The sequence below is a fragment of the Chamaea fasciata genome, unplaced genomic scaffold (genome assembly GCF_029207755.1).
Source record: "Chamaea fasciata isolate MVZ Bird 193981 ecotype frontalis unplaced genomic scaffold, bChaFas1.0.hap1 SCAF_2, whole genome shotgun sequence".
In the NCBI taxonomy this organism is placed as follows: Eukaryota; Metazoa; Chordata; class Aves; order Passeriformes; family Sylviidae; genus Chamaea; species Chamaea fasciata.
In genome coordinates, this window is record NW_027094087.1 from 8,461,489 (window position 1) to 8,486,808 (window position 25,320).

The 25,320-nt window shown below is 36.3% G+C and overlaps 1 protein-coding gene across 2 annotated transcripts in view; it reads right to left on the reverse strand.

Annotated features, from left to right (window-relative positions):
- Positions 1-25,320, reverse strand: part of GBE1 (1,4-alpha-glucan branching enzyme 1) — a 138,079-nt gene that overhangs the window by 50,424 nt on the left and 62,335 nt on the right. For both annotated transcript variants that reach the window (XM_066208439.1, XM_066208445.1), the window contains exons 7-9: positions 24,919-25,128; positions 2,890-3,005; positions 2,052-2,179 (exon numbers count right to left, since the gene is read on the reverse strand). In XM_066208439.1, coding sequence (XP_066064536.1) covers positions 2,052-2,179; positions 2,890-3,005; positions 24,919-25,128 — 454 coding nt within the window. The remainder of the gene's footprint in view (positions 1-2,051; positions 2,180-2,889; positions 3,006-24,918; positions 25,129-25,320) is intronic.

Below are 25,320 nucleotides of genomic sequence, written 5' to 3' on the forward strand. Positions count from 1 at the left end.
GGCTCCCAGCACAGCAAGGACAGGGACCTGCTGGAGCCAGGCCAGAGGAGGGTCACAAAGATAATCACGGATGGAGCACCTCTGCTATGAGGAAAGGCTGAGAGAATTGGGATTGTTCAGCCACGGAAAAAAAAAGCCTTTGTGGTGACCTAATTGTGGCCTTCCAGTACCTGAAAGGAGCCCACAAGAATGATGGAGAGCACTTTTTGTCAGGGTATATATTGACAGGACAAGGGGGAATGGCTGCAAATAGGAAGGGAGTAGGTTTAGACTAAATATTAGGAAGAAAGTCTTTACTGTGAGGGTGGTGAGGCACTGGCACAGGCTGCCCAGAGAAGCTGTGGATGCCCCATCCCTGCTCAAGACCAGATTTGATTTGGCTCTGAGAAATCTGGGCTAGTGGAAGGTGTCCCTGTTCATGGCAGGGAGTTGGAACTTGATCTTTAAGGTCCCTCTCAACCCAGGCCATTCTATTATGCTAATTTCAAAGCATTTGTTCAGACCACATTTGAAAAGAGCAGCATATAAAACCAGAAACCACAACATACTGTTTCTTTGCCTGTTTGTGTTTATAATACTTCAGGCATGACAGAATTTCACTTAACATTTTTTCTCCCCATTATAAAGAACTTTAATCACCGCTTTATTTAGAAGACCAAAATGAAAAATAAGCGTATACTCAGTAACACCTAAAAAATTAGCAATTACCAAGACAGTGAATATACAGAATATTAAAAAGCTGTAAAATCATCAATTAATTACATTAATTAGGGAATATATTATAATTAGTTATGGCCAGAGAAAAACATTTTTCTCACATGGCACTGCTTTTATAGGCAAGCAGACATTCTTCAGTGCCTTTTGTAATTTTCAATTATGTCAATAGTTTCTCCTTCTGAAATTCTCCTTTAACCATGAAGCACATTGATCAATTCCATGATTCATGTAGCAACTTCCTGAGGCAGAAAATTATGTATTGAAAAAGAAACAGCTCTCAACTTAAGCAAGAGAAACTGAAGACACATCTTTAAAAAAAAAAAAAAAATGAACTCTTAAGCCAGGTAATACAAGATAACTAAACTCAGAATTTCTTTGGTAGCAACACTTATAATCTAGGACTACCTAGAAAATTAACTGATTAAATTTCAAACAAGCCTACAGCTCAATGAAATTGCCTCAAGTTTCCTACTGATTGCTCTCCAAATGCTCTTATGATACAAAACTCTATCGTAAGTAAGAAATGAAGTTAAGCAGTATTTTGCTTCCTATAGATAGAGAACTCTTAAGCATCACAAACCCTTTTATTAGAAATCCATGTAGTCCCTGATGCTATCAGATAGAACCCACTTTCTCTTTTTAAACAAAATGTATTATTTAAACATAATAACAGGAAAAAATCCGTAATGATTAAATGATTTTTCGTCTGGATAAAGACAAAATATCAATGAAAATATTCACAGAATTTTGAATGCTCTGCTGTTTCATACTCTTAGAAGCTCCATGTGCCAACAACATTTTTCAGTCAAAAAAAATTGATCTCAATCAACTCAAGTAATATAGTCTACTTACTCCTTTAGAAACCTACAGAAACTTAATAATAAATTTAAATTAGCCTATATATTCAACATTTATAGGTTTATTGCATTTAATTTGAAGGGCAATTGTCAGATACACCAATATAATTCAAAATATGCAAAACATCATTAGGGCTGTTAATCTTTAGTACCACAGAGCACTACTGACAAATGGCTATCATACACAAGTAATAAACCAATAAAAAACAATTCTCATTACAAATTCAGGGTGATGAAGGAAAAAAAAGAAAAAGAAATCACCACATTAATTAATAACCTATTAATGCAGAGAGAATTCCCAGAGTGCATATGCAGGTTGTTTTTCCCCACCAGGCAAAGTCTGTCCACTAATTAATATTTTTCAGCTCATGTCACCGCTTGAGAACCCGAAGTGTGACTTGATAATTAACAGGAAATTCACATCCTAAAGCAAACTAATCAATATTAATGTCACTGAGGATGGCAAAATGATCTTACCTCTGCTATGGTTATGCATTCTGGGTGCAAGGTATTAATCATGTGATTGGCCAGCATCAGGTAACACAAAGCATCTTCATCCACATGTAGGCCAAAATACTCATTGTAATCTCCACTGAACCCTGTGCCTAATAAGACGTTTTAAAAGCAGCAGTTTAGTTTTATTTAGAAAACACAGGTATTTCACACAATATTTCATTTTATAAGCACAAAACTTATTGATGACTTTTCTTCTATCCTCATAGCAACAAAGCAAGAAAATTAACGAACCTGTTATTTTTTGATCATTCACAGAATACCCTGAGCTGGAAGAGACCCACCAGGATCACTGAGTCCAACCCCTGGCCTTGCACAGCACCATCCCCCAGAATCACACCCTGCATCATCCAGGTGTTTTAGGTATCTTCTGAACCCATCCAACCATCCACTGTGGCACTCCAGCCACAGGACTTGTCCCACCACTTTGGTTTTTTCCAATGATATCAAATCCCTGGGACTGAGCTAAAGCTTTGAGCTCCTCTTGCTTGTTCCTCGTGCTGGTACAGAAACACTTCCAGTGTGGTTTGTTGTAGATGACACCTTGCGGAGCAGATTGAGGGATCTTCTTGGTGCTTCTGTCCTCAAGTTCTGGGTGTGCCATCCCATTGCTCATCACTAGCAAGCCTGGTTTTGTCCCTTTCCCTTTCCCATCTAGTTTCAAGCTCTACCCATAAGCCCCTCCAGCTCCTGTGCTAAATCCCTTTTTCCCCCCCTGAGAAACAGTGAACTTTACAGCACTATTTCCACAGTAACAGAGCTGCAGCAGGAGTGCTGGGACCAGAGCTGATAAATCACTTACCAATGCCATGGTGGTGATACAACATCGACGTGACGCCATCAAACCGGAATCCATCGAAGCGGTAGTCTTCAATCCACATCCTCAAATTGGACAGAAGGAATCTCAGGACTTCCCAGCTAAAATGACATCAGTGGAGTTGTTTATTAAGCTTTAAAAAGCATGGGATCAACTAGAGCTCTTTATACCATGTTCTCCACTTGCATATGTGGTACTTGTACCATACATTTTACTGCTTTAATGACTTCTTCCCTGTTTTTCATTACCCTTTCCCTTAAAAAAAAAAAAAAAAGGTTTTTAAGTCTTTGGTTTTTTACTGCACAAAATCTTAAGACTGCAGATAGGAGGTTAGTAAAAACTGTCAACTATCTACATAGACATCTAACAGGCTACTGTCTGAACACATGTACTATATTTTACTTCTCATACTTGCTGGTGTAATTTTATTTTCCCTCTCTGAAGATGGTTATACTCTCTGGGAAAAGATGTTATAGAAAAGGAAATAAAATTTTAATAGGCAAGATCTTCTCCCCAAGATTTTATGGATTTATAGCAAATTTTAGGCATAACTGCTGTTGAAAAGCTGTCTTTCCCAATTAATTACAAATCACATGTCACCAGCAAAATACCAAATCACCTACTATGTTATAAATTTACACATCTGAAAAGTAAACCAAAGGGAAGTTGAGGAGGCATATTTTGAAATTCAGAACAACGGGAATGGGGTATAACACACACACATACAGAAAACATGGAGATGAAATCAAAATATAAAAGAGGTTCCAATATGGACAAGCATGTGGAAACATTCATGAACAGAATTTGATATTAAGGAATAAAATTGTTTCATGAACAGTTTTCCTACTATTCAGCAGCTCCTCTCCCTGGTCATTGGTCTCTGCAACTTCAAAAGACACACACATCTTGTTTCTACAGTTCACCCTCCATGGCACAGCCCTCTCCGGCACCCTCATGTGCATCTCCTGCAAGCCACAGCTCTAAAGAGCTCACCCATCTCAATCAGTCAACACATGATGCAGTTAAACTGGTTTTGCCCACATCTTCAACACTTGCCAGCGTTAAAATGTCTCTCTTACTAATTCCCCAATAGCTACAACATAGCTACAACACCACTTCCTACCAAGTTTCTGTTCAGAGCAGAGCCCAGGAGCAAGCAAGGTCTCTCCAGCCACCCTCTGCTGGGTGAGACAGAAGAAATGACGTTGCGCAAACCACACCACAATTTATCTATGCACCTGATGGTAGGCATAGGGTAGTGAAGGGGACCCTTCCTACATTTCATTTAATAGACATCAGAAACAGTAAATTCAGGAAGAAATTATGACACAAGGAATAAACTCCATTGTGAAAAAACAAACGTGATCGTTTTCCTCCCTCCAAAAAACTTTTTCATGAAGGATGAATGATGCTTTAAGTCTTTGGTAAGTGGTATTACAAGAAAAGATGGGAGGCTATGGACACACTATAAAGTCAAACCCCGATCTCACTAAATAGCCAATTCTTATTACCTTCCATAGAATTATACTATTTCTCCTTCTTTCTGCATGCACAGCACAGGGATACATATTGTGCACATAAAGACAGAAATATTACCAAATCAAAACCTCCAAATTTAGGAAATGTGTATCAGCTCACTATGAATTCCCTCAATTCAACACCTTTCCTGGGCATGCATTACATAATTTTTTTGTTGTTGTTGTTGTTCCATTGCTACACACCCCTGCTTCAAATCATCCAATTCACAAGTTAATATGACACTAGGAAGATCTCTTTCCTGTCTGAAGAACCTCTCATATATTTATTATTTCTCAGGTGAGATGGCTTGCAGTGAATGAACAAGATTGAGATTGCTCTGATATTGAAAGGGATAGAAAAGTATCAAAAGTCCTACAAACTGGCAAACTGGTCACAAAGACGTAATTTTGTGCAAACATTTGCAGTATCTTTTTTCTGATTCAGTATGAAATTCACAGAAAGCTATTTTCTCCAAGCCAAATACTGTGAGAAAAGAGCACAGTATTTCAGCAAATAAAACTACTATCTCACACAGAATTAAGATAATGCATGCAGGAGGAGTACATTAATTACTACAAGAACCATCCAGACTTAAAAGTTACTTCTTCTCATTACAAACTGCTTGACTTTATAACCTTTAAGTCTTTAAGATGGTGGAGAGGATTTGTACATTTGTAAAAAATACACAGAAGTTCCAAAATGGATAACAAATGTAATTTTTCCCACCATTGCTGGCAATGAAGATTGATCTTTGGGAAAAGATGGAGAACCAGTATGAACATAAATCATAATGACTTTTAGATGGAAAAGTGGCAACAATCAAAACAAATAAGATGAATTTACTGCACCAAAATATTAGTTAGAAAATTGATGAGATCAAAAACCTGAGTAGGAGCAGCAGATGTTTTCCCAGCATCTGATTGCACATGGGAGAGAAGATCATAAATAAATAAATAAATAAATAATCATATTATCTCTGATTTTAGTCTAAATTTGGAAAAAAATCAGCTTTAGGATAATTTTTAAGAAGTATATCAAGCAGTAGCAACCCTACTGACTTTTAGAGAGATAACTACATAGCTCCAAAACACGAGCCAGAATAACAGATTTTTTGAGACATGCAAATCACACAAACCATACAGAGGTTCATTTTTTCATCCAAGTCAATTTGTTCATGGGAGCAGCAATATTAGACATAGAAGTTGACAGGAAAAATAAGTTTGCAGAAAGCCAGCAGAGGCCAAAATTGAAGAGGCATAATTGAGATACCAAAGAAGCAGTAATTCAGGAGCATTTCTAAAACAGTACATTCTTGTATTTTACAGACAGATATGGAAACAGGACAGTATTCAATAGGAATGAAATTTCTTCTGGAAAAAAGCCATACCTTGAGTTATATCCTAAAAATCTCACATTTCTGCATATTACAAAATTGAGAAAGTTCTTTCATTGCATGCATGATCAAAGACAGGAAGGCTATGCTGTATCATCATTAAGGAACAGAATGATTTACAGTGTAAGAAATCTAAGTAATTCAGAATTCACTCAGACATTCAAAACAAAGAAAGCCTTTGCAGAGAAGTAATGCTGGATTTTTTTCCCCCTCACTCTTGGACCCCATAGCTCATTTACTAAAAACAGATCTCTTGTTTGAAAAAGTGAAATGAGCACATCTACCTAGATGACCTGGTTTCATGAGGTGATGAGAAATTTAACAACTTTTTTATACTAGGTCAGCAGAAAACCTGTGAAATTGCTTATAACACACACTCATTATTTACCTTTTTCCTCTATACTAATAAAAAAAAGCAAAGTAATGATTTACCATAAGCATTTTAAATTCCAGTCCATGATGATCATGAAATATTCAGATGCAAGCAATGCATTTAAGCCAGTTAATTTTGTCACTATGGACAAAAAATAATATTGGCTGTGTCTAATACAGTTTGAAGATGTAATTCTTGAACCATATTAATGTTGACCTTCAGGAATTGCATTTATTACTATGTATTGGAGAACTGCTGACCTTATAAGAATCTAGACTTTTATGATGATATACCTGTTTCAGTTCTCAGTGCTTAATTAACTGAAGACATAGTAGCACTGAATTGCTAAAGCATTATTTCTCAAACTACCCCCAAACACTTCAACAGCTGACTGCCTTAAATTCAATCAAAAGATTGCTAAACAAAGAAAATGGCATTCAGTCTAATGAATACATTGCTAACTATAATGCTAACTTTCAGTGAAGTTGCTTTATGGTCTCAACATCTAGATCTAATACAGAGATGTTCGGTTTTTTACCACTGTTTATGCGCTTAAGAGTAGCACGAGTAGCAGTTCCCTGCCACTTAGATGCACTTTGTTTGATTGAAGTTATACAAAAGGGTAATAAGTCTAATGCTGTTTGGAAAACATCAACAGCAACAATAAACCCCGTTGTATTTCAGCCTCCCCAATTTATCACAAGTAATTCTCCTCTGTCATCTACAAAATCTCATTGCCAAGACCCCAAAGTCCTCTTTAGCCACAAGGGGTTGAGAAGCTGAAGCAGTGCAGCAGCGCCTGCTCAAACCAAGGGACAATCCTGACTCGAAGCACTACGCTGCCCTCAACACTCCAATTATTCTGAACAGCATTCCAGGGCAACATACTCAACTCCATCAGTCAATAGAACGTGCTCAAGTCTTTAACAGACCGAAAGAACTTTTGTTTGGCAATCCAAACTGCACTACGTCTCCAAAATGGACTGTGCAGACAATGAACTAAAGAGCTGTCCTCTTGGGGCATATGATAACCTGGGAGCAGAAGAGGTCAGCAATAATATATATATATAAATATATTTTACATATAAATAACTATACCAGTCCCTAGACGAGACAGAATCAGTGAATTAACTTCTAAATCTAGGAAGAGGTTTTATTCTCAGCCACAGAAACTGAGGATTTATTGATGGCAGCATAATTACAAAGCCAATAATATTACATAATTACAGACTATATCAAATAAATTACTGAGAGATTTAAAGTTTTCTCTAACAGTTAAAAATAATGGATACTTTTATCAATAGCTGTGACAGAAGACATCTTTGCTTAAGCCTTAATACCCCATTCCCTGCATTAAAATGAAAAAGCTCAAAAGTATTTGAGAATTTTAAGGCCAGCCTTCAGGAAGAAAATCCTTAATTATTTAAGCAGCATTATGAAAATGTAATGAGAAATCAAAGTGCAAGGACTAGTTTCAAAATTCAAAGCATTTGTTCAGTAAAGATCTGAAGTTCTGTCACAAACTAAATCATATTGATTTCTTTTAGGCAAAAGTTAATAGTGGTAAATTAACTGGATGCAGAGCTGCACAATTACTTCTGTGCCTTTTCATGGGCAAAACTCCAATTCTTCATAAACCACAGACAAATTTACATATTATATGTGTAATATATAGAATCATAGGAGGGTTTAGGCTGAGCAAGACCTCTGAGATCATTGAGCACAACCATTAACAGCGCCGTGTTCGCTCCTAAACCACATCCCTGTGTGTGCCACAGCCACACATTTTTAATGGTGCCACAGACGGCTCTTCCACCACTCCCCTTGACAGCCTGTCACACATGCTCACCTTTCCAGTGAAGAAAGACATTTTTCCTGCCATGTAATCTAAACCTCCCCTGGCGCAACTTGAGGCCACGTCCTCTTGTCCTGACACTTGCTACCTGGGAGAAGAGACCCACCCCACCAGACTACACCCTCCTGTCAGGAAGTTGTAGAGATCAATAAGGTTTCCCCTGAACCCTCTTTTCTCCAAACTAAAGTCTGAGTTTCCTCCAGTTTTGGCATATATATATATATATATATATATATATATATATATATATATATATATATATATATATATACACACACACACATATACATATATATAGATATATACATATATATATATACATATGTATATGTATATATGTATGTGTGTATGTATAATAACAATACTAATATATATTATACATAATCCACGTTATCTTTAACATATTTACACTTTTCTCTTTAACAATTCTAGTAAGCAGAACACTGGTTATTATGTAGCTTTTTCGGTTTGCTTTGAGAGGAAACAAGAGCAGCAGCTTTGAAGATGCAGAGGATTTTCCATTTCAGTTAAAATTGGAATTGTAGAATGCCACACCAGTCAACAGTTCTTCTGGAACCATTAATCCTGATCCCAGTAAGGCCAATTTATGTCCCTGCTATGGAGGGAGAAAACACTATTTTTCAATATGCTGTAAACCATATAACAGCACTATGCATTTATTAAACTTATAGACTCATATTCAGTAATTACTTTGGGAAAATGATATTTTAGAAATAGGCACATTGTTTATTCATATAGAACTAGCAGTTCTGAAGTGTTCATGAAAGAATTTTATATTTTTTCCCTCCTCAAAATTGTATTTCCTCTCTTGGTACAAAGCAGTGCCATTCAGCAAGGTGAAACAAGAATTCCCCAATTTTGATTGCTTAGACATTTGATGGATGCTTTGAAAAGACACCTCATGTTAATTGTGCAGATTAATTCTGCACCAACTCACTCTCATATTTTGCCAATGAATTAAACATATTTATGAATACATTCACATGACTTTCCTGAAATGTTTTTTCCACAAAAAGAAATTTTCTCCTCAAATGAACTACGGACTATATAAGGGTTTAAAATAACCTGCAAGTAAGCAGCACTGTTCCAGGCTTAAATTTTTCTGGCTAGTCCTTTCCACACTTGGTAAGAGTAAACTAATAACAAAAAAAGCATTCAGTTACTTGCCCTATAAAATAGAAGCAATAATTCAAATACTACTCAGCAAAGGTTATGTCCTGCAAAATGTGAATATGAGAACAGCCTTGGAGGTACTTATTGTAATGAAATTTAATATTCTTGATGCCTTTTGCTCAGTGGGCTTCCCGAGGTAAATAGAACAGGAAAAAAAAAGAAAAGTAAAAAAAGGTAAGTACTGAAGACAATTATCTGCAGTTTTAACAGAGCCTGCAGGGCATACCCATTTTAAAATAGACAAAGTAGCAAAAATAATATTACGAAACTCTTTTAAGTGCTGATAAAGTCTACATGGATTTCAGCTCTGATTTGGATAAATTAGCATTTGTCCCACTTTTATTCTACCCAAGTAAATTATACACTAATAAAATGACAATCTTTGAGATTATTTAGAATTCTGTTCTCCCAAAATAAACTTCGTAGACAATATTAAATTTGTTTGGTCGTATAATCAACGCTGCAAATTAGCAAACAAAATTAGCTGTTCAACAAATTTCAACTAAATCACAACTTTAAAGATGTACTGTCAGAATTTGCATACAATTTAATGCAATTTATGATTTCCACAATTAAACAGTAGCTTACTGTTCAACACTGAGTTTGCTTTCAAGTCTAAATGCAGTGCACAAATAGCTACAAACTATTACAGATCAGTTGACTTTTGATTTTTAACAGACCATTATCCTGAACTTTGCCCAGAAAGTGGCACCAGAGTTGAGATGGAGACTGGTAAAGAATCAAGTGTCAAGAGATATTTACCTACTTTGTTGTGAACTTTTTGTGTTAACTATGCTTTTTCTTCCCTGAAATAGTATGCTATTATATATGTATAAGAATAGAAAACAATTATCCTCAAATTCCTTAATTCCTATACAGGAAAACAAAATTACACTCAAAATCAATTCATTCCATTAGCAATGACAAAAATATTAACTGCCTGGCCAATTGTTAACATTTTTAAGCTCTACTTTCTCAAAACCATTTTATTAAAATAAAAGCCTGAAATAGTGCTTTCTATAAACCTCATTTCATTTCTCACTTTAAAATACTGGTTCCCTAATTTATGCTCACACAAGTGACTTCAAAGGGACACCGAGAAGGGGTCTGGTTCACCACAAAAATATTTAAAGCATGTACCTTCAAAATACAAATACACACTGGTTTAATTTGAATTCAGGTGCATTTTTTTTTTCTAATGCTAAAGAATAGCGAGAAGCATTTAAGCAGCCAAGAAGCAGAATTCTTCACAAAAGAGAAAATTTTGAAAAATCCCAAATAAAAGCACTAGAGAAGTGAAGCAAGACCAGACTTGTGCCCTTGAGAAAATTCCAGCAATAGTACAAACATATCACCAGATATCTCTTTTTTCTACAAGTTAGAGAGCACTGATGATTGAAAAGTCTTCTCTGTATGCAGAGGATGGCAAATCATAGTTTGATTTGCCTCAGTGGTGTGTGGCTCAAGTTCATCTGTACCATGATACCTAGTACAATACCTTATCAATCTACCATTCAGTAACCACATGCTACCACAATTCTTTTTTTTTAAAGTAATTACCTTGAAATTCCCAAATCAAAAGTTTAATCCTCAAGCCACAAAGCATGTCAGCTGCCTTTTATATTAGCACAGCAAAAATCAACCTCATAAGGAATAGCTATTATCACATAGAGAAGACTAAAAAAGGGACAAACTTTTACATTTTACCAACCTAGGATATCACCTTAGAAGATATTATCTGAATATCCTTTTCCTTAAGACCCTCAGAGACCAGCACACCAAACCCCTGAAGACCTAGTTGTCTGGTATTTTGTTGACCAAAAGTCTATCCTTCCTTTCATCCCAACTAGGCAGTTGGTAGCAATGCCAAATCCACAGAAGGATAAGGAAATTTTAAGACAAGTGAAAGTGTTCATTATCAGTCATCATCCAGTACAGACCACACAGGAAGCTTCTGAGATACTGACTCCATGTCTTGAATGGTAATCTGTCACCGGTAGGGACACGAAAGAACTACACACACTCAGGTTCAGAGGTGAGCAGAGAAAGAGAGCGTTTATTATCATTTTGTGATTTAAATAGGATTTGGAGTTCGGTCAAGGATTGGTAGATGAGAGGAACACTTTTCTGACCCTAGTGGTCAGTTCACCAGTCCATCACAGACTGGAATGAAAACAATCTACTTGTTTATGTTACATTCGTGAGAGATTCCACTAGAAATATGTAAACAGTCATCAGGAGGCTAAAGAATCAAGGAGACAGTAATCTACTGATTTCTAACCCTGGGGAAGCAGAGGCCAAGGGATTTTCATTCTTTATATTAATATTAGCTAATATAAGGCTTAGATTACTTCCTCTCATGCTTCCAGATTTTATCCTCACCATCAGCAATTGCTCTGGATAGAGTCCAAAATGTTCATTTCAGCACCATGGGATGACTCTGCTCATCCCACGTGACAGACTTTGGCATGGAGGGCAGGAAAGTCTGTACAATGAACCTTCACAGAAGAACATTTCCAGTGGAAAGCTCAAAGAGCCTGAGGACTGTCTTAGATCATCCTCAGCAGACAATTCAGGGAATCTGCAAGGGGAAGCAGCCACCATTCTCTTTGAGTAAGCACAGAATGCAAAGCTGTTGCATTTGCACAAACATGAGATCTGAAGTACAGGGCTCATAGTAAATTTCTCACTTTGCTGCACTTTTTGAAGTTACATTCTTCAGAAATGTCATTAAAGAAAGTTATTAGCTCAGATTGGGCTGTGACAGTAAGAGTTGTGAACTTGCAAATACACTTTCTGTATGTTTCATAAATACTTTTTTTTTCACTTAAGAGACCTGAAAAACAGGCTTGTATTCAAAGACACCTAGGTTTTAATCTCAATTTCTTACTAGATACTGCCATTTCAACTATATAATTTGCACTTCATGAAGATAAATATGAGCACAATAAACACATTTATGATAGACTGTTACAGTGGCTTTGCTTAGAAAAATACATGGCAAAATTATTATTTGAATTGTCTCTGGAATAAACACCAACAATGTAATTCTTGAACTGAAGTAGATTTGGCATGGCTACCAACTGCCTAGTTGGGATGAAGGGTATATTTTTGGTCAATAAAATACAGACAGGCAACTAAGTCTTCGAGGATTCAATTCAGCTATACTTTGTTTTACCCATTATTCTATTTATCAAACATTACATGCACCTCTTTTTAAATCTCTTGTGACCTGAACACGTTTTAACATACCCACTATCTTTCTGTAACCATCAAATTTGTAAGCTCCACAACAGACAGGTGGGAAAGACACTGTGCCAAAAAGTATTTATTTGTATTCCCACTAATTCACTGAAATTAAATTATGACAATGGGAACCTTAGATAGTATCTTGAAAATACTGAGAGAAAAATTAGTGTATTTAGATAGAAATTAAAAAAAAAAAAAAAAAAAAAAAAAACCACAGTCAACTGCCTATAGCTTAGTCAGAAAGTTGCTTAAAAACAACACATTCCTCCACATTTGGAAAAGCTTTGAGTACTGTATTTTTAAGTCAACAGTGGAATGGCAACTCACACAATAAGGCAACAGAACCCTTTGATAGTTTTAAACCCACTTCCAAGATAACTGGTTAGTGCATGAGAACTTATCCAAAATCACAGAACACAGAATGATCTGTGTCTGAAGGGACCTTAGGGATTACCTAGTCACAACTCCCCTGCCATGGGCAAAAACATCGTCAGCTTGGAGTCCTGTGCAACCTCAAATAAACATTTCTAGGGATGGGGCATTCACAGCCTCTCCTGACAACCTCTTTGGTGTCTCATCACTCTCACCATGAAAAGTTTTGTTCTTATGTCCTTTCTTATGATCTAAATCTGCTCTTCCAGTTTGAAACCATTGCCCCATGTCCTGCCACTTGTGTCCTGTATCCCTTCCCTCAAGCCAAGCAACCACACCACACAGTTTGATGCCATCCATAAAGTTCAATCCCAGTAAGTTCTTTAGGGACATCACCTGTTATTGATCCTTATTTGGAAATAGTAATTTACCAGTATATTTCATGCACTGGAAATATGTGTTTATTTTTTACAGTAAAATCTTTTACTGAAAATGCCATGATTTTTAACTGAAATTAAATCAACTATTCCTACTACAGATATCCTCTATTTCAGATCATATTTCAGTGCAACTATTACTGATCCTGGCTTATGTGGTAGCAGAATGATAGCAACTTTTAATTAAATTATGTATCAGAAGCAGAAACTTCATAATAATATAGAAAGCAAGTTTCATTATCTAGACCAGGACAGAATACAAAGAAAACTAAAGCTAAGATTCTCTGAAATAGTTTAAACAAGTTTGCCCTTGCATCCATTGACAGTCTAGCATTGCTGGAAAATGAGTTGCTCAAGCCTCTAATCATATGTTTCTGGTTTTCCAGGTTTGGGTGAGGATAGTTCTGTGCTAAGAGCAACTGTTGATGAAACCTACAAAACATTCCCTCTTTCCAGTACACATTAATGAGCTTATAAGAATGTTACTTTGCGCTACTTTCTGCAAGTCACTACTTTTTTTAGCCAATTTGTTAGCTGGGTAAGGACTAGAAAGAACATCCAGCTGAAAGCTGTTTCCCATTTCCTGACAGACTTTCAGTTTCCTCCTGAATTAACCCAATGACAAAATAATTACCTTGAAATTTCTTACAACAAAGTCAAAGTAGATTTTCATCTTTTCCAATGCCCTTATGCAAGGAGGCGGTGGCAAAGGAAGCCTGAAAACACTGATAATGTAAATTTTAGTGTTTCATAGCTGACTTTTTTCTCTCCAAAAAGCATTCCCTTTGTGGATCACTCCCTCACAGGGCTTAAGCATCCACCACAGAATGGTTATAAGCCCTTAAATAATTTGTAAGAATGAAAATACAGAATTTTAGATTTCATGGTAGTGAACAGTCTAATAATCCAGGATAATAAACACTAAACACTCAAATCAGAAAATGGGGAGAAAGAGCAGTGGAAATCTTTTGGGGACATTTTTTCCCCAGTGTTTGGCAAATTACTAATTACTCCAATTCACCAATTCTTTGAACATAGAAACTATCTGTGAAGGGTTAAAGGCCAGAGCTAAATTCAACAAGAAAAAGTGAATTTCACCAAGTCATTATGCCTAAAAACAACTGTATACCTAGCATTTTGAAAGATTATGCTATTTGGTTCCTTAAACACCAACTTTTAGAACTTGTTTCTGAATGTCCAAGCTTAGTCCATTTAAAACTAAATAAATTAAAAGAAATCTGTTAAATTTAAACTACACAATTCAGAATAAGAAATATTTTTGGCTCATAGCTGTGGCTATATTTACAGTCACAAAATGTCATTCAGGCAAACTTGACACTTGAAGCCAGTGAAGTGTATATATATTTCCTTTGTGTGAAAGACTCTTTATTGTTATTATTTATTACTCCAATTACTTACCACCCTGATTAACTTGGTGTCATAATAAGTGAAACAATAACTTAAATGGTTCTTTGGGTTTTTTTTGTTGTTTGTTTTTTGTTGTTGTTTTTTTTTTTTTTTTTTTTTTTTTTGGTTGGGTTTTTTTTTGCCTTTTGGGGGAGAAGGGAAGGGAGGGAAGACGAGGGGGAATTTAGTCAGCCTCCATCTGCTTGCAAAAGGTCAGGGTATGAAAATGTAACACTGTACTCATAGGGGTGATTTCACTTCCAGTTGTGGTTTAACAACAAATTGATTCTTTCCTCAAAAGACCAATTTCTCTATTACTCTACTGGAGAACTGTCTTAGAAAAATTAGTATACTACTAATAATAAGGCTGTGCTAAAATGTGTCCTAAAATATCATGCCCTAATCAACGGTGTGCTGCACTGCAATCAAAATGCTGCTAAATACAAACAGCAAGAGGGGAAAAAGTTGATCACCCTAAAGCACTGCAGAAAGATATAAAGGACAGAGCCAATTTTTCTGAAGCTTTGTGGGTTAAAAACACAGGCTTGTAGAGTCTAACTTTTTTTTTTGACAGAGAGAATGGAAAATGGCTTCACTCCACATAATGAAATGACAAATTCTATGGTGTTTACATGAATTCCTGCAGCCAAGAAGAGGCAATCTTATGTGTTTATTTAAACAGGAAAGTGACAACAGTCATTATTTTACTTTCTTCACATATCTTAAAGGTATAAAAGAATAAAAACCACAAAGAGCTTTCTTCTCTTCATTGGGAAGCCTTTTGATAAATACATTCAGTTAAACACACTTTTTGCACTGACTAAATATATTATAGATACAAAAAAATCCATACTTTTACTTAATTCTTCAGAGAAATTCATACTCAGCTCTTTGTCTGAACAAATTAAGTCATCTCCTACAGAAAAAATTACTAGAGCACATAGCACTGACTATGGATGTACTTTTTCATTCTTGTTTTTGCTCACATGTATCTCTCCTTAACACTACACTTGACAGGACTTAATTATTGTGCAGTAACACTAAATAAATCAAGGGATAAGGTCTACAAAGTATTACTTGTACACTTGTTTTCCTCTGCCTGAAATAATCTCATCAATTGTAGTAGAAAAACTCAGAAAAACTTGTGTCAACTATCTAAACTATTTATTAATATTTAGAGTAATTAATTTCTTTTTTTTTTTTCAAATAACTTTATACCAATTTTCAAGATCTGACAAGGAATTGCAATATAGAAACATACAAATATTGGGTAAAGAGTTAGCCCCCTTATCAAAGAGGAGACACAAGATGAACCAGGACAGAGAGATATTTGTTTGCAGTCCCCATGGCAAACTAGAAAGAATTCTATAAAGATATCTTTTTTTTACAAGCAACTGCCCAAAGCAAATCCATGGGGAAAATAGCCAAGGAAATACAGTATGCTTAAAACAACAACAACACACAAATCACTCCTTTTCCTGACCTGGTATAGAATAATTTGCTTTGTTCCCAGGTATAAATCTTTTAATAGAGTATCTAGTATTTTCCTTATTCATTAAGATGCTTTTGACATGATGCACTATTTCAGTTCTTCTGACTTGTCCTGTAACTACATCAGCCAGAACAGAGCCAAAATCTGCTCCCTGTCTATCCATTACTATTATGATGGGAACAGTAGAACCAATTTATCTTAATCTTCTTTACAATTTCACCAATAATTTCTTAAGTATCAACTCTGCCAAAATTTCTATCAAAAACATCAGTTCCAAACTTATTCCAGCTTTTAAATAACCCCTACAGACAATATTTAGATACAGCTGAGAGTGTCCTTACAAATACATCCTAAATTTTAGCATGCTGTCACCCGTACAATCCCATCCCAAGCTGAATCGCAGCCAGTGGCTACAGGTGGGAAGCAATTTGTTTGGACAGAGACAGCTCCTCCCTGACGCAGCAGGCTGCCCAGCTCTGTTGTATTCCATTGCTCTCTACCTCCACTTTCAACCCCCTTCCAGAGACAGAACTTTTGTCTTTATGCCATTCTCAAGAAAACATGGTATCCCTTGCAAGACTGTAAGATATCAGATCAACATGATTATTTGCAGATTGTTTCTGATCTGTTTGCCATACATACAGTACTGACTTTTGGAAATGCCAAAGCATTTTGATTGTTTTCTACTTTGCAGACACAGCTGGTAACTAATTTTTTCCCTATTATTTATTTTATGCTCTCTCCAGTGAGCTTTCAAAAAATGGATTTCAAGTGGATCTGTGCATTATACAACATGTACATAATAGAATAAAAAAACCCCAAACGATTATCTTAATGTTTCCATCTTCTTTCCCTGCTATGAGTTGTACCATGCTAAATTTCCCTCCAACCTTGAATTCCTTTGGATAAAACCCAATCAGAAGAAAGTCAACACTCCTCATTTCATTTGTGGATTCTTCTCAAACTTACACAATCATCAGCCTTTTCTTCAGCACAATCTTCTATTCACAACAGATGTTGCTCATGTAACCTGCTGCAGCAATCACTTAAGAACACCGCGGAAGTTGTCAATTTAGGTGTGGATTACTAAATGCAAGATCATTACTGCATTTAGACTGATGCAAAATGATTCTCTGCAATGTGTTGAATCTTTGCTAGTTTTAAATATTTATTGAAATACCATGATCAACTTCAGGTAAGTGTGACTACATTTATTCAGGATATGATTGAATTTAATTGGCTACAAGTGGTCACCTCTATATTTCTAAATGTGCTACCTGACAAAATTTATAACAATTGACTGCCACTTTTCAGGGTGCCTTTCTTCACATATCAGTATCTGGCTTTATCGCTGTACCACTTTCTGTGCAGCTACATTTTAGAAACTTCACACAAAGCTGTGAATGCTATATTGGAGGTTAATTTGGGAAACTGGACACTTCAAAGAAAGCTACATGGATTCTTATGTGAAGCTCTGAGTTTTAGAGCACCTATGGATTTAAAGCTTCACAGTCTGTTATGCCAAAGTCCAGTACAGTAAAACAAGTAAGCTTGTTTAATTAAAAACTTTTAGAATTAAAAAATAAAGCAATTATACAGCAGCTCTCAACTGCGTATACTATAAATCATATGATCATGGTTGAAACTTTTTTTTACACCATTATTTCAATTTTTCTGATTACATTGCAGTAAGTTCCTATGTATCATCCCCTCTGTCAATGTTTTCAAAAATCATTGCCTTCAAAAAAGGCAATTTATAAACTGCAATGTCCCCATACCTGAAAGTGGTTGCCTATTAGCATTTACAATGATGACTAAAAAGAGGAGAAAACAAAAAGAAACAAAGATTTTTAGGCTTAGAAGGTCTTGAACTTCAAGGTTTAAATTTTATAAAGTATTTTATACTGCCACAGCCACCATCAAAATCCAGTCTATTAGAAGCAGAGTGCTAAGGAACACAGGCAGACAGTGTTTTTAAAAACAATCTCTAATCAAAATAATTACATTTATGAGAGGTGGGGAGAAAAATAGAAATTCACTATTATGCTTCAAGCAGTGCTTCCTTAAAACAGTCATTAAGAAATAATCTTTGCCAGCCAAATGAAATTCCAAGGCATTTTATGCAGATCTTTAAACACAGAGCTTTCCTAAACTAATTTGGTAGAGGAAGACTGGCAGGAAATGAATTAAAATCAGCACAGCCTTATGTTTTACATAATGAAACACAACTTACATCCCTGTTCTATTGTAATTACCCTAGAATCAACAATGTACCAAAAAAGACATCACATGACTGAGAATCTCTGTCATTGTCAACTCTCACTGCATTACCTTTAGTCTAGCTGGAATTATGGCCAAAGATTCTCCCCAATGAAAACTTCTCTGTGACAACCCTGGCATGGCATTGGATGTCCTTACTTGTGCCTAAATGCAGCTGGGAGAATGCCACCTGCACCTTGCCAAATCCTCAGAAGCTGCAGAAGAAAATGCTTCAGTTCTTACACTCTGGGAAGTCAACTGGATATGATTCATTAATTATGTGCAAGCCACCTCTGCTTGCTTTTCCCTCTCCTCTTCCTGTGTCCCAAAACCTGCACAGCTTAAGCTTCTAAGAAAATTCCTTAGCCGAGAGAAAACTGAGAAGTCTTTAGTTTAGAACTAGACAAGATAAGAAAGGCAAAGTAACAGACCAACAGGTTTGTTAGGAGTACTAGGAATCAAAAAGAAGAACATGGAAAGGCACAAAATAGTGAAGAGGACAACCCAGCACCATCAGGAGTTTGTGACAAGTATTGACAGTCTCCTTTCTCCCACCTGACTGACACCTGCCTGGCCAGCAGAGTCTGTTCAGGTGTCATCTCAGAAGCAATGACTGTCCTAGCAGCCTTTAAATCCTACCTATCCTTTGTGTGCATGAAGTTTGAAGTCAAATCTTTGCACTCTAAAATGTGTGTCAATAAAGGGCCCCTGAGGTGGATGGCAAGAACACACAGAACGTGTGTTATCTGCAGTCTGCATCTCATCCTCATGTGCCAATTTTCCTTAAGAGCATTAGGCAAGGAACCAGAAACTTTAATACTGTGGTACTCCACAGAGCATCAGCTTAAATCTACTTAAAATGCTAATGATGTAAGCAATAAAGAGGAGCAGTGAATCCATTTCATCCTGAAAACTGTTACAAACCATGGGGATGCTTCCAAAGAAGGCAACAAGTCTTTACCTCCACTGGTATTTAGAATTCATCACTGAACTGAAGGAAAACAAAACCAAAAATATTCTGAATGGCGATGTTTAGAGAATTATCAGCCCAGACAGGTACCCCTACTAAGCAAACACTAAACTCTGAAAGATTTATGCTCCAATTCATTCCACCTCCTATCATTACCTCAGTGGCAGATAGACTGACAAAGTAGGCAATCAGAAAGAAGAAGAACAATTTGGGTGAGGAACAGCTGTTTAAGAAAGAACTAAACACCAAGCTTAACAGAGGCTGCTGAAGATGTTAGAAGATAAACATGCCTTTAAAGAGTCAGATCCTGAAGTCAAGCAAAATCAGTGGACCTTCTTCTCCCCAGAAAATACAGCACTAGGTTTATGCAGGATTTAAACGCTGGGTGGCACAAAAGGCCACTGTCTCAGCATACAGACATAGGTGGATGCAAGAGGATGAGTTTTAGATGAAAGAGATCACCCCAGACACCTGCCCGAGGCTGGACCACAGGACAAGAGAAAAAAGCCTCAGGTGACCCACCCCACTCTGGAGGGGCAAGCTGGGGAAAAGGCCACCTACACCAGAACAAAGACACAAGCTCCAACACCTGACAGCAGCCCTGTTTCTGCAGCACTGACAGCAAGGTTAAATGCAGTTTCTGAGCTGTGGCAGTTTATAATACACTTTAAGAAGAATTAAATTTAAAAAAAAAAAAAAAAAAAAAGAAGAAGAAAAAAAGAGCACCGAGCTCTAATCAGCTGTTCCACCACCAGCAGTTCAGAAGACTGAGCTGGAGAGAACATCTGGACTGGCAGCAGGGGACTAAGCAAATCATCTGTTGCTCTGATGTAAAACCTGTGGCTCATGGGACAAAGTGCTTATATACACTAAACCCTACCTGTAGCATTTCAAAGCACATTTGGCATGCATGTCACTTGAAACTTCATAAAACTGATGAAGAAAAAACTTCAGAAATTTCTCCCATTACATGGTTTAGTTATGACTTTTAACCCCAAAAATATGGACACAACATCCAGTCTTAAAAAACCCTTGAAAACAGGCCTCAAAAGAGATGCGGGAACATCTGCTGGCCCCGAATCCTTGTAACCAATATCATCTCTTACTGATCCACAGTTCTGTTTTCAAAGAAGATGGACTAACTAAAATTAAAACTGCATTGTAAATCAATCTCTGGTACAAAATTCATCTAGACTGTGAAATAACTTAAAATTTTGCCTAAGTGCTCAGATGAAAAGGGTCATAAAAAAAGAAAAACAAAGCAAACTAAACCCTCACAAAAAACCAAAACAAACAACAAACAAACAAAAAAACAAACCTTAAGGCTTCACATGATTTCTGAATTTTAATTCCACCATTATTCCTAAAGACTCACAAAAATATATCAGTATACCTACTGACATCCAGAATTGGATTAAGACAGAATAGAATCCAACAAAATCTAATGAAAAAACAGGAAAAGTCTTGAAAGTGAAAACAATACTTCTTGGACCTCAAGTCTAGAAGGGCAACATCATTTACACATTCTATTTATGCAGTGCTGTGGGAAAAATCTTTACTAGCTAATATCTTGTTCTCAATTATTTTTAAATTGTCTTGCCTGATTAGTATTTTAGACACATTTGCTATTTGGAGAAATGAATTTAAATTAAAACACAATCAACCACTCTAGTTGTGATCCCACCTGGTCTCCAGGGTCTACAACATCACATCTAATGAACCTGGCAGCTGAATAACCTTTAAATATGATTTTAGGAGGATAAAAAAAATTATACTTTGCTTTCGCTAAATTAATTACAAGTAGAATCCTTACTTAAGATGGGAGGGTGTTTACATGTATTACAAGAGAGCTAACCGTAACAAGAACACAAGAGAGACCATTAATTTCCCTCAAAATTAACTGTACAGTGCAAAGTAGAGGAGTACCAGTCCAGAGCTTCTGGCACCCCTTTTAAACTAAAGCATTACCCTGTCATGAATTCAGGGCTAAAAAAATCACAACATTAAGCAGGAACCAAAGCAAAGTTTGGTTTTCAATAGAAAATAGTAAAATCAACTGCAATTCTCACTGAAGCTTTGTGATTCTGCTTTTTGGGTTGGTTGCTTTGGGAAATGGGATGGACACAGATCTAGCCAGACAGGATGGAGATGATGGAGAGAAAGAGTCACCAAATAAGCATATTTGAGGAAAAAAACACACAGGATCTAGATTTTAGAAAAGCTCACAAGAATGTGCAAGAGCTATGAAAATTATTAAAGCAAAAATTTATTTTTGATTGATTTTTAAATAAGCTTATATGCTTTTATTGCAAAAAGTTAAGCAAAAAGTATTCTTTTGGCCAGTTATCTTACCTGCAAGTTCTCATTTCAAGGAAATTGAGTTTTTATTCTCCTGTGACAACACCATGAACAGCATAACTTTAAAATGCTGTTCATAATTTACAGGAAAGGTCCCTTCTCATACAAGACTTGTATAAATATGTATTAAAAATTAAAAATTAAAACCATATCTTTATCTTTTTAAGTAGCACTGCGTGCAAAGATGCAATACCCAGGTCCATTGAACAGGCTTACTATTGCTTTACTTGGAGCTAAACTCTACTTACGTGAATTTTACTAAAAAATAATATTTAAGTACACAAGCGATATAAACTTTTTTTAGCATGGATACAGATCTTTTGCCACATTCTATTACAGCAAGTATTCACAGTCCCCCTCACAGACAACTGAATAATCTTGCAAATGCTGTGAGATAAACTTACTTACATCTTGGCTTTCAAAGAAAATGCAGACAGACTAAACTGATAAAGCAACTGCTCCTTAATCTCTTTCACGGTAAAGAATTAGTTTCTCTCAATTCCAAAGTGAATTGAGCATTCTTTGCATTTGATGTTTAAGTACCTGTAGATTTAACAGTTCTTCCCACTACAGAAGGAAAGGGATTTAGTACAAGCTCTGTACAGGACAGAAAGCTGTGCTAGCTGAAGAAATTTCACTCAGCAATCAAGCTTTTCTGTAGACCATTCAGCAGACTGTGTTTGCTGTCATTTATTTTGAGCAAACTTTCAACATCTGCCAGCAACTCGAGTCTCTCTCACAGATTTTTATACTCACTTCATCAAGACTAGAGCTGCTCATCCACTGGTATAGAAATTAGCAGAATGCCAATACAGACTAAAAGGGGAAATAAAATCCCCAAACCCAACATTTTCAATGAAATTAATTCAGTATGATTCTTTCACAATTTTGTTTGGAACCTGCACACACAAAGAATAGGGGAAAAAATGCAAGCTATTTTTAATCAGTTCTGTGAAACTTATAATGACTGTGACCATCTTTTCAGCCTTAAAACTTGACTCTAAACACACAGAATATTTATTGTCTCAGTTATTAGGATGAAAGAATCCCTTAATGACTAGAAAAAGCTGAAGGGGAAGAAAGGGCTTCCACAACCATTTGAAAAGAGAACTCCAGATTTGTTGTTGCATACCATGAGAGGGTTGGGGGTGAGAAATGACCTTCAAGGGACCCTCAGTCATCCAGTGCAGAGCTTCAGATGCTCTAGTCTTTGCTATTCTCTCATCTCATCTCTCCTTCTCACAGCTCTTTCCACTTCCCCCTTCCAGCATTCAGTCTGGCAACTATTCCAATTCCATAGCATGAAAAGAAATTGCACAGTACACGTATATATCACTGACCCAACTGAGCCATGGAGGCAGTTCTTCAGTTCTGAATAAATATTTAACATTGCCAAGTGCAACCTACAAAGGAGCTGCTTGGTTCTCTCATTTATAAATACCCCAAACACTCAATACCAGCACCACTTTCTGTCCCAGAAGGAAGAACCTGTGTCTGCTTGGAACAGAGGAAGGTCCATAACTCCACTCTATTGTCTCACTAGAGACACTGGTACTCACACACTTGTTGGTTACTCATAAGAATCAAATGAAATAGAATGTGTAATACTATCATATTGATACGAAAGCTTTAAGATTATTTGAAATACAATTTATTTGAGTATGAATTTAAAGCTTAAAGGAACAACTAAAATGCATTTCTTATAATAATTAAATCATAACTCAAAAACTCCCCCTGAAATAATCCATTATATTGTCCCAAATAACAAATAAATAAAGAATAGCTTATCCTACTAAGTATTGAAGTGCACAAGTCAGTTTTCACACTAGTCACTTGGTTTATTTGACACTGTGAGTTCCATTAACAATTGGCCTGTGCTATGTAACATGACTTTTGTAATAGTGCAACATAATCATATCCATCCAGTCCATGGCAATTCAATATAAGCAAAGGAGAAAAACGGGAAAAAAACAGGAAATTGAACCTGCAGCCACACAAAACCAAACTAAGAGGTTAAAAGGAGACCAGAATGCTACAGTTGCTCTGTGATGAGCCACCACAGCAACATTCAAATGTAACCTTGAAAGGGTTAAAAGAGAATTTTGTAATTGATAAGAAGGTCACACAAGATTATGCATCCCAAGGGGGAAAATAAGAGAATTTATCCTGGAATCAGTAATTAATTCTACACAGAATTTTATTAAGACACCTTTAAAGGAGATTATGAAGTTACACAAAACTTATTGTGGAATGTTTAAGGAAACAAAGGAAAGGAAAGGGAAGAATCAAGGTGGTCCAGGGATTAGGAAACAAAAAAAAAAAAAAAGTGAGAAGGAGATTGAATTAAACTGGCTGCTTGTGCCTGTTTCACCATTAAACCACTGAAACATTCAACATACAAGATCAATCTCCTTGCCCCCAATACCTCAGAGAATACAAAGTAAACAATATTAAATACTAATAATCATCTGGCATTAATACATGCATTGACACACACTATATTTATACTGGCTAAGCTTGCCCACACTGGGTGTCTAGAACTGTCTACCGAAAATGAGCCCTGCTCTGTATTAACTGTTGATTGACCTCCAGAAGCTCGTTGAAATAGAGTTAGCTGTCCTGGGGGGCAAACGTTTCCTACATTTCAACAACCTGACAGTTTGTCAATAAATTTACAGAGTTACAAGTTGTCATCAGCTTTTCTTATTATTTTATTTTTATATACAAACGTCATCTATTATATAAATGTAACATACTATATATAGCAGGAAAATATGAATAGATTCTATGTGTAAAATACACAATTATATATTCCTATATAACAGTTTTTTAAATTGATATTTATATAGAAATATATTTTTATTTAGAAATAACTACACCATTATATAATACATACAATGCACATGGTATATAACATGCACATAGGTAGTCAGAGATAACAGGAAAATAACGAAATTGAAATACTACCATTTAGTGTTAGCTTTTAAGCATTTAGGCAAGTAGAGGAATTTAACTCCACATACTGCAACTGTTAAATGATCCAAATGACTTTACCAGTTTGGTGAGGAGTGTAGTTTTAACAGAATTGCTATGAAATAATAACTTCCAGCACAGCTGAAGCGATGTTTTATACTCACTTTGCATAGTCAAAGAGCCTGCTGTCCCAGAGCTGGTGATTGCCTCTGTACCCAGAATGGAAGAAACAAGAATCTGTACCATCAAACTGGTTGAGACCATCCTCTGAGTTTTTGGAGGCGTGGCTGTGCACCACATCAAGCAGGACCGTGATGCCCATCGAGTGAGCAACGTCAATCATCTCCTTCAGGTCATCAGGAGTTCCATACCGGCTGCAAAAACACAACATGGTACAATCAGCACCTATGCTGGCAATACTGAATATTCATCATGGAAACTACATCAAAGTCAACAGTTCTTCATCACCCACTCTAAGGATGTGTAGCCCTGGTTTGTGCCTGACATGTTTTGGTTTCTGGAATTCCTTTCCCAGGGAACTTTCTGTAAACAAGAGGTGTGTTTTG